This window comes from Ciconia boyciana, chromosome 15 (assembly GCF_034638445.1).
Source record: "Ciconia boyciana chromosome 15, ASM3463844v1, whole genome shotgun sequence".
NCBI classification, from domain to species: domain Eukaryota; kingdom Metazoa; phylum Chordata; class Aves; order Ciconiiformes; family Ciconiidae; genus Ciconia; species Ciconia boyciana.
The window spans coordinates 15,294,613-15,303,593 of record NC_132948.1 but is presented as its reverse complement, the minus strand read 5'-3'; the positions used below and the strand labels follow the sequence as shown (position 1 = coordinate 15,303,593).

The following is an 8,981-nucleotide window of genomic DNA, read 5'->3' as shown; positions in this document are numbered from 1 at the left end:
CTACTAGTACATTGTAGGAAATGAGCTAAGAAAGCCTTTATCGTATTGTCAGTGACACTACAGTCTCAGAATAAAACTCATTTCAACTCTGGAAATTGTAGCATTTTTATTAGAATGTGAGTTTGGTGCTTTGTAGTGAAGATTTTGCAAGTGAATGACTGAAGGTTTAAATCTTTACTAGCTCATTCAAGAGACACTGCACTGTTTTGACAGGCTAGCAGAGCTGAAAAAAGTGAGTCCTGACAGTTGCAGGTCCCTGTTACAAGATTACCTGCTTTGGGGATTAGATGCTGCCTTTGGTCAGTCCGCAGGGTCCTCCTCACTGCTCAGTTGGTGGTGTTCACAGCAGCCGCTCGCTAACACTTCTGGTGTGGTGTATTACACTTGCACTGGAGGGGATGGTGCTGCATTAAAAATCAGTCCAGGTTTCAAGTTGTTATATCTGAATATAGTTGTGGCATACTTTACGTAAAGCTACATTTCAGCTGGTTGAAGAGTGAGACTACCGGTCACTCACCTAAATTTCCCCCCAAGGGCAGGAGGAGAAAAGCAGGATTTGGCCTAGCAGTACATAATGAACTTGAACTCCAATTCGTATGATGAAATAACTTGGCAGCCTTGCAACCGCTCTGTTGTACAGAGATTTATTACCTGGATGTTACAGAAACAATGTTATGGAAGCAGTTAACAAGCAAAAGTAGTTCCTGGAAAGTGTCTCTGGGGCGCTAAGTTGATTCCCTCTCTTGGAGTGCAGTATCTACCTGTACAGCAGTCGCCTGGCTTGTGTCAGTGTTGGATGGGTTGGTGCCATCCGAGCACTCCGAGTCACATCCTGCTGTTGTGACCTGAGTGGCCTCAGGCGGTGCTTCAGCAGAGCTCCCGTTTGCGTAGTCAACCCTTTCAAAGAGTATCAGCAACTCGCAGTGCCTGGTCTGAGGAAAGAGATCCACCGCCAGCGCTTTCATGGGACGGAAAGAGGCTCCTTTGACCCTGTTGGAAGGGGCTCGGCAAAGACTTGTTGGGAAAGGGAAAGGAAGGGGAGGAAGAACGGCGTTAACATTTTAGTACACTGTTCGTCACTGCTACTCTTCTAAGAGAGGTTTTTCTTCCCCGAGCCTCAAGGCCATGACAGGGTTATTCGCCACCCCTAACATTTCCATTATTACTGGCGTATTGGGTCATACGGTTGCCAGCTTGCTGTGTAGCAGCTGTCAACTGTTTCTGGCAAAAGGTAAACCTCCGTGAATATGGCTTAAAAATACAAATCTGACAACTGTGGTCTGTCTGTCCCCCCCAGGAAGCACGTATTTTTCTCCTTACCACATTTTCTTAGTCAACTTAATGCAAGAAATACTCACTCCACAAAGTTACTCATTGCAGCTCTGGGATTGCAGGATACATAGATAAGCTTCTTCAGGTGTTCAGCTCTTCTAATGGCGAGAATTACCTTGGAATCTAGAGGACCCACACCAAGACAGCTGTTTACCAGTTCTGCGTGCAGCAACAGACTCGCAGAAAAATTCCAGGTTATACTCCAGCGTGAACAAAACTGCTGCAATACCCACTTGCTTCAAGCTATACCTGAAGCCTCCCGCTTAATTTGTTCCATTGGTGTTTTCTTAGGTTCACCACCAAACAGCAATTAGGAGAACAGACTTAGAACTTAAGAGAAGGTAAACTTACGCAGCCCTGCTCGTGGCGGATCTACAATAGTTATCAGGTTCTGAGGAGCCAATACGTTAATTAGGGAAGGAACAATATCTTCAGCCTTCCCACAATGAAATTCAATATTATTCAGTTCTATAAAAAAACAAAAAGATGTTATCGGAGTACTTCTTACTTATCTCGTCAAAGCATCTTTCAGTACACTCAAACTGGATATTAAGTTCTGATGCCTTAGAAACTACAAATTGTTTAGTCTACCCTGAAATCAGCATAATTTAAACAATCACTGGTACTTCAGATCATTTAAACAACAGTAACTTGAGCATCTTCCATTATCTGAACTAAAGCAAAACCCCACAAACAAAAGCTACTGTTAATGTTTTATTTATCAGGGTAACTGTGGCTTCACCTCACTTTTACACTGAAATGTTTTATTTTTGGAGGAAAAAAGCACTAGCTGTTCGTCAACAGGAAAATTGATCTCGCAGATTAACACGGTATTTGTTTTCAAGAGAGATTAAATGTTTAAAATGAACAAGATTACTATCAACAACATGTAATTCCAAGCTTCTTAGGTAACATAAACAGAAACTAGCTATACGACTACTAACAGAAACTAACGTAAAAAGAAACTAGCTATACAACTACCGTACTTCTTAACAAAGGTCTTAGCATTTTAGCTTAACTAACCATTGATCTGGGCATTCACTTTGGCATCCTGCACAGCTTCTTGGCAGAGTTCAATTCCAATCACTTTCTTTACTTTCTATAGAACCAAGGGAAAAAGATCCATCTGTGGTATGTCAGTGTAAATTTAACCATTGTTCATAGCATCAGCAATTAACTGCTACACATGAACGCTGACTAGTACCTGGTCAGAGCATTACTGCCTTGCAGCCAGAAAAAGGGCTGAGAAGGGACCTGTGCAAATAAAGAGGGACTCTTCCACTGCGGTTGTGGGATGAACACCACTGATCCCAACCTGTACGTGACAGACTCCAGTTATGCTGGCGTCTGTCTCTTTTGGGGGGCCAGACTTCCTTAGATGGTCTAGCAAGCTCCGCTCTAAAAATGGTATAAGAAACGTTGGTTATTCATTAGGTAAGTGGATAGATTCTAGTGAATGTTGGCTATCCTACAGAACTACTGCCTCTTTCGACTGAATTAGTTTCAAAATAATTTAGGCTGCTCGACACAAGGGTGAGCGTTCATCATGATTTGGTAAAACAGCTGCAGGCAGTTTAAGTAGAAATTAATTGAAAAAAAGAAGCTATAATGTGTTTCATTCCAAGTACAGCAAGTATTTTCTTTCACTGTAAGCACAACTAAAGATCTACATCTGTTAAAAGCAGATTACACCCAAGAAGAGAAGTTACTCACTCACCTTTGCCAAAGAAATCCCAATAGTTCCAGTACCACAGCAGATGTCCAGTACAGTGCTCTCCTGGCTCAGCTGTGCCCACTCCCTAATGGCGGTATACAAAACTTCTGCAGCTTGTGTGTTCACCTGTGAAATTATGCATCAAATAGGTCTACTTCTTCATCAACAGTAAATGTGTTTTAACGAGTCTTGGGAAAGCGTGTTTTCTTCTTCTTGTTTCTAAGAAACAAGCCAACTTCACAGATGTGTTACAATCACATCGAACTGACCTAGGCCAGCACGTATCAAGAGATCACCATCCCGTTGTTAAAGTCTCACTCAGTTCTCTCTGAGAAGCAATGTTTTGTTATCTGTGTTCTAGTAAAAATATGACTTGTTCTACAGTACCTAAAAAGTAAGTGTGGAAGCTAGAGGAGACAACAAACAAAATAATTAAGCAAAATGCTAAGCAATAAAATGAAGTCCGGACTTGAAACTTCCTCTCCTTGAATAGGAAGTAGTAAAAATTCAAAACCAGGAGAATATAACCATGACAATACGCTCAGCAAGCTTTATTTTAACCTTGTTTGTAATACTGCTTTAAAGTAATGCTGTAATTACACATTATGGCTAAGGAAGTAGTGTATAATAAGCGTTCTAAACCAGTGCCTCTACAGCAAGCATATTCTCTGTCTTAAAGAGCAAGCAAAGCATGCTATGTGGAAACAAATCTATGGCAAATAGAAAATACAGTTTAGCTTCAACATCTTTATGATGCCAAGTGACAATATACTTCCATCCTATTTCAATACTTTCCATTTCAATGATACAGGCTACCTGCTGTGGCTTTAAAGTGCTGGAAGGGAAGAAATGTTTTGCAAAAATCAACAAAAATTAGTACTACAAAGACTCCCGAACTACATACTGCATGTTCTGTATACGTAAAGGCTGCTGTTCAACGGGAGGCAAATGGTACTGAACTAGTAAAAAGAAAAAAAAAGTTGTCTCCAACGTGTCCCCAGCAAGTTTACACTCATTCACTGTTTTTACAGCCCAACATAATACTCGAAGGTACTGAATCACACCAAATATATAAAAGTTTATATATAAAAATCTCTAGGTATATAACATCTTGTTACACAGCATTAGCCAAGCCTAAGGGCATTAATGCAAATCCAGTTAAATTAGCAACTTCAGATCATCCTTACTTGAAAAAATGCATGAGGAGAAATTCTAAACTTCAGGCCAAGAAGTTCTTCATAGATGTACTTATCACCAGCCACATGCTCCAAAGGCAAGTCTTCTAGATTGGGCGATTTCCTGGGGTGGGGGGGGGACACGACACAAGGCATGGGGAGACAAAATAAAGAGAAAAAGAGACAAACATGTTTGTTACAATTTTTACCAAAGCTATAGTCATCTTAAAAACTGTAGCACTCCATACTAAGCAGTAAGTTATAGGGGGCCGACATTTATCATGTCCTTTTAGAGACTCTCGGCCATTTTTTTCTGACAGCGTACAATTGTTCCATTGATGCAAACAGTAGGACCTACATTGTCTCTAGATGAAGACAGTGTGAGCCTTGTGCTCCGTGGAAGAGGATGGGGAGATGAAAAATGACATAAAATAAGGAAGAAAGGAGGCAGAAGTTACTTGTTGGTAATAATAAATACCCATCTACTGCAGTAAACGCTTCTACAGCTTGAGAGCCAGCAACTAGTAGTGGGTTCACCCACTGAAACTCTGCCTGCCTTGACCCAGTGAACGCTACAGGAGAACGGGAAATTGCAGGAGTCTCTTGCGGAAAAGGTAAATAACTGTTCAACAAACTGGTAACACTGCTGCTACTTTTATGAAACAGACAAAACAACGGTGTGGAAGCACTATCCACTTTTCTGTTGCAAACACCAAAAATCCAGCCACCACCAAGATTCCCTCACCTTTGTCCTTCCTCCACAAAGTACAGCGAAGTAACACCACTGCTTTTTCCCATCCCTTCTGTGAAGTAGTTTGCCAGAGAGATTTTCAGGTCAGCTAGTTCTTCTTTACTTAATTTCTAAAGGTTTCATTTGAAAGAAGGGACAATAATCAACTGACTTAAAGATATGATTTAGTGTGTGCCTTCTATAAGCATATTAATTACTTGTTCATTTGCATATATCAGACTGGTCTCAACAGAAGAGCAGTAATGCAAGGTAAACTACACCGAGTAATTATTCTATTTCTCTTCTGCATGCACTATTCATAAAACCAAATGTATGTAATTTTAAAGCTATGTGTCTGAGCCGCACATTATACATCAACTTAAATACCTGAGGATTAAAATAAACAATTGCCATAACGTGGCCATTCCTGCTGGTACGGACTGTGAGCTGTTTCCAGTGACCTTCATAGGTTTCTGGGCTGTAAACTGAGTAAGGAGTTGACCTGCAATTTTCAGAAGCTCAGTTACTTCACAGAGAACTATTTTTTTGCATAACATTCAACAGTTCATTGAAAGAAAAGCAGCTCATCATGCAAAGCAATGAAAAATGTTACGTACAAACGGAGGCTACACTGATTTGTCAAGAAAAGAATGACTTCCACATCCTAATTAAGAAAAGAGACTGATGAATAGATCCTACCTCCTAATGCAAAATAATCTGTCCCTACTTCTCACAACCCTCTTACCCGTTTTAACCCATCCAAAATTACAGATAGGCTATAGGCAGCTTCTCGCCGCATTCAGAGAATAACACAACTTTTTATAATGCCTTCATTGGCTTCTGTGCTTCATACCAAGTTCAAACTTTCCATCTTCATCATTCTTCCGAGGTTTCCATTTTCGAGGACTTAATTGCTTTTTAAAGAAACCACTCCTTTTTCTAAAAAGTATTGTTGCTTAAATTTACAACTTTTGTTTTATTCCTTGTTGTAGGATGATTCTTCTCGTTGTCCAAGGAAGCAATTGACCTTTGTTATTCAAATTCCTCTTTTAAAAAGCCTTTTTCTGAGTAATTCTTTACAGTCAGTGGAAGAAGCTCTCAAATAACGGACACTTTTTATTGCAAACTTATACATCTCATTGCTTGCAATAAAGCTGTCCCTCCATCTCAGAACAGCTGAGCAAGAGCAAGGGAAAAACAGCCAGTGATCTAGGCACGAGATGTAAACATCAAAGAACTGCTGAAAATTGAGACTGGTATATCGTAGGTCTTAAAGCTCAGAACAAACACCAAGCTTCTCATAACATTTAATTTTATAAATATTTATGAGTACGATATAAAAACCTTTACGGATAACTTGTTTTACTTATGCTCACCTTATGTAGTCTTGGAAAGCTTTTACTACTTTTTTGGCAATAGCAGGAATGTGAATAGTATCAAATGGCTCCACTACAGCACATGTACCACCCTTATATTTGCCAAGACGACAACCCACAGTTTTGTCTTCTTGATTTACACCAATCCCAATCAAGAACTCACATTTGTTGCGATATTCAGTCTAGATTTAAAATAAAGTTATGTAAGATATTTACATAGCACTTATTTGTACATGCCAAGTTTCTCCTGAAACAACCCTCATACGGTTAAACGTATTTGCAAAAGGACACGGGACATGTAGTTCATACGGAAGAGATTCATGGATTTTGATGTACGAGAACTAACAGCAATAATGAAAAAGTATTAGTAAGTCTTGTTATTTAAAGAGCAAAATACTGCCTGTGTTGAAGAATGTTTGTACTCGCCTACAACACAAGCTTGTAGGGACAGCGTATTAATTTTAAAGTTAGAATATCCAGTTAATTGTAACTGTTCTTCTGCTTCCTGTAAATATTTCCACACAGTATTTACATGAAAGGCAACAATGTCTAAAATTCATTGTTTGTTACAAGAAGAAGTCAAATACTCAGTTTGTCCACTGTCTCTTAAGACCAAATAACCGATTTAACCCCAAGCTCATTAACCCCATTCCATACTTTACCTAGGATTACATTACCTGCAAAGGTGATGCTTTCACTCCCTCCACTGGGCAACACAATTTATTATACTTCTGCTTCTGCAGGAACAACCAAGGTAGTAAAGCTCTGTTGTTACTTCCTATTTCCCTGCCCAAATCAGAAACAAAAATTGTAAGGTACACATTTAGAAAAACTGAAGTTAACAGTTGTACAAGACATTTTTTTTCTTTTTTTGTATAGGGCATAAAAAAAAATCAGATTATCAGATGAAGAATATTTCTTCCAGAATAATTTTTTAACAGGCAAACTCCCTCCAACTTTGTAAGAGCTGTAACCTGAAAAAATAAGAGTTAAGTGTAGTTATAAAGGTATGTACTAGATTTATCCATGTACCCATGCATGAAAAGAATGCCCATTTTATGTACCTAAGTGAGTAAGGCAAGAGATAGAAGCGGTACTTTGATCTACAAAGACGAGGCATAAAAATTTGAGGGGATTTTTAAAGAGGAAAGCCTAATAGTAACGTACCATCTCTACAGATTGGTTACCTCTTACACCATTTGACAGTGCCAATTTTTCTTGAACTTTAAGGGCACAAACATCCCGCTGCTGAGGCCGATGGAACAACAGACCTTAAAACAACGCCCCTTCATCTAGCAATCTTTCCAGGCTGACCAAGAACAGCAACAGCAAGTTTTGTCAGCTGGAACAGTTTTTTAAGTCCTGGCATTGCAGATTACCTTTTATTTACTTTGTCAGGGGATTTGGTTTTTGACCTAGCCCTAACTTACTTTATTCTAAAGATAGCAATTTGTGCAAATTGAGCTATATCCTAACATAAGGTCAAGTCTTGTAAACATTACAGTAGCTTTACAAACAAGAATTACTTTGTCAGCTTCTGCAGCACTTGTTCACATTCCTGCTTCTTTTTGGCCAGCTGCTCTTCGTAGGGCATGTTCCACAGCGGGGTCACGACATCGGCTATTTGCTTGCTCAGAGGCTCCTCTCTGCTGGCGCTGGAGGGAGCCGGCCGCTTCACCTCTCCCTGCTCCGTCTCCTCTTCTTTCTTCCTTTTTTTTGCAATCGGGTCAGCTTTCGGCTTGGCAAGCCTGACGCTCAGGTGCCGGCTCTTCCACAAAACCCCATGGAGGACCTTCATGGCCTTGTCCCTCTCCTCCTCACTCTTAAACGTTACAAATGCGAACGTCTGCTTCCCAAAAAGTTTTATCTTATGAGGATTGAGTCCGTATTTGGCAAGGAACTTCTTCACGTCATTAAACCCGATGTATTTGGGAAGGTTTTGTATTTCTACTTTATAGATCTCGGAGGTAAACAAGTCTCCCTTAATGTACCTGTACACGTCGGGGCAGGCCGCGGGGCTCGCCGCGGGGTCACCCCCGCCGCCATCGGCCTTGCTCTCCGCTTCAGCCCCATCTTTAGCCCCGGGCACCGGAGCCGCGACCTGGTCGGGCTCGCACCGACCGCCTCCCTCCTCCATGCTCCCGCCAGCCCCGCGGATGCGGCCGCGCAGACCGGCGCCAGGCTCCCCTCAGCCCGGACACCCCGCGTGTCGCGTGGCCCGCGCAGACCTCGCGCTTCCTCGCGCCGGGCTCCTGGGGGCGGGGCTGCGGCGTCACCGACAGACCGTTGCAGAAGGATGGGGGGCGACGACACAGAAACGATGTATTTTTTTTTACGTCTGCCCCTCACCGCTACCGTTCCTCGCGTGCGGGGTCAGCTGCGTCGCTTAAAAATAATAACGGCAGCGAGTAACATGTTGCCCCCCTCCGTCACGCACGCGGACGCCATCTTGGGTCGGGACGCGCGGTGGCCGCCGCCATGCCGCGAGGGCTGATGGGAAGCGCCTCGGCACCGGGACACCACCACAAGCTTCGCCGGGAGCGGGACGCGCCCGGGACGGGGATCGGCGCCGCAGGCCGGTGCCGGCGCGGCCGGGGGCGGCGGGTGCTGTCTCCGCGCCGGGCCCCCGGGACCAGCCGCGGCGCGCGGGGGGC

The 8,981-nt window shown here is 42.4% G+C and overlaps 1 protein-coding gene across 2 annotated transcripts; it reads right to left on the bottom strand.

Moving 5' to 3' along the window:
- Positions 1-77: 77 nt before the first annotated feature.
- Positions 78-8,967, bottom strand: TRMT2A (tRNA methyltransferase 2 homolog A). 2 transcript variants are annotated; one of them, XM_072879694.1, is made up of 13 exons: positions 7,854-8,967; positions 7,005-7,113; positions 6,328-6,509; positions 5,339-5,453; positions 4,967-5,082; positions 4,234-4,345; positions 3,050-3,172; positions 2,356-2,431; positions 1,684-1,800; positions 1,359-1,455; positions 762-1,014; positions 518-651; positions 78-404 (listed from the first exon to the last, which is right to left on the bottom strand). In XM_072879694.1, the coding sequence occupies exons 1-12, from the start codon at positions 8,462-8,464 to the stop codon at positions 562-564; spliced, it is 2,001 nt and encodes a 666-aa protein (XP_072735795.1). In that variant the 5' UTR covers positions 8,465-8,967; the 3' UTR covers positions 78-404; positions 518-561. The 2 variants fall into 2 exon arrangements, with proteins under 2 accessions (XP_072735795.1, XP_072735797.1); XM_072879696.1 differs by having other exon boundaries at positions 78-389.
- Between the last annotated feature and the right edge of the window lie 14 nt (positions 8,968-8,981).

Excerpts from the sequence above, each read along its gene's own strand:
- TRMT2A (XM_072879694.1), bottom strand. The coding sequence starts at position 8,464 with ATGGAGGAGGGAGGCGGTCGGTGCGAGCCCGACCAGGTCGCGGCTCCG. Across the intron at positions 5,083-5,338 it reads TTGTTTATTTTAATCCTCAG|AAATTAAGTAAAGAAGAACT; the intron begins GTATTTAAGTTG and ends TGAAACCTTTAG. Across the intron at positions 2,432-3,049 it reads TTGGGATTTCTTTGGCAAAG|AAAGTAAAGAAAGTGATTGG; the intron begins GTGAGTGAGTAA and ends TTGGTTCTATAG.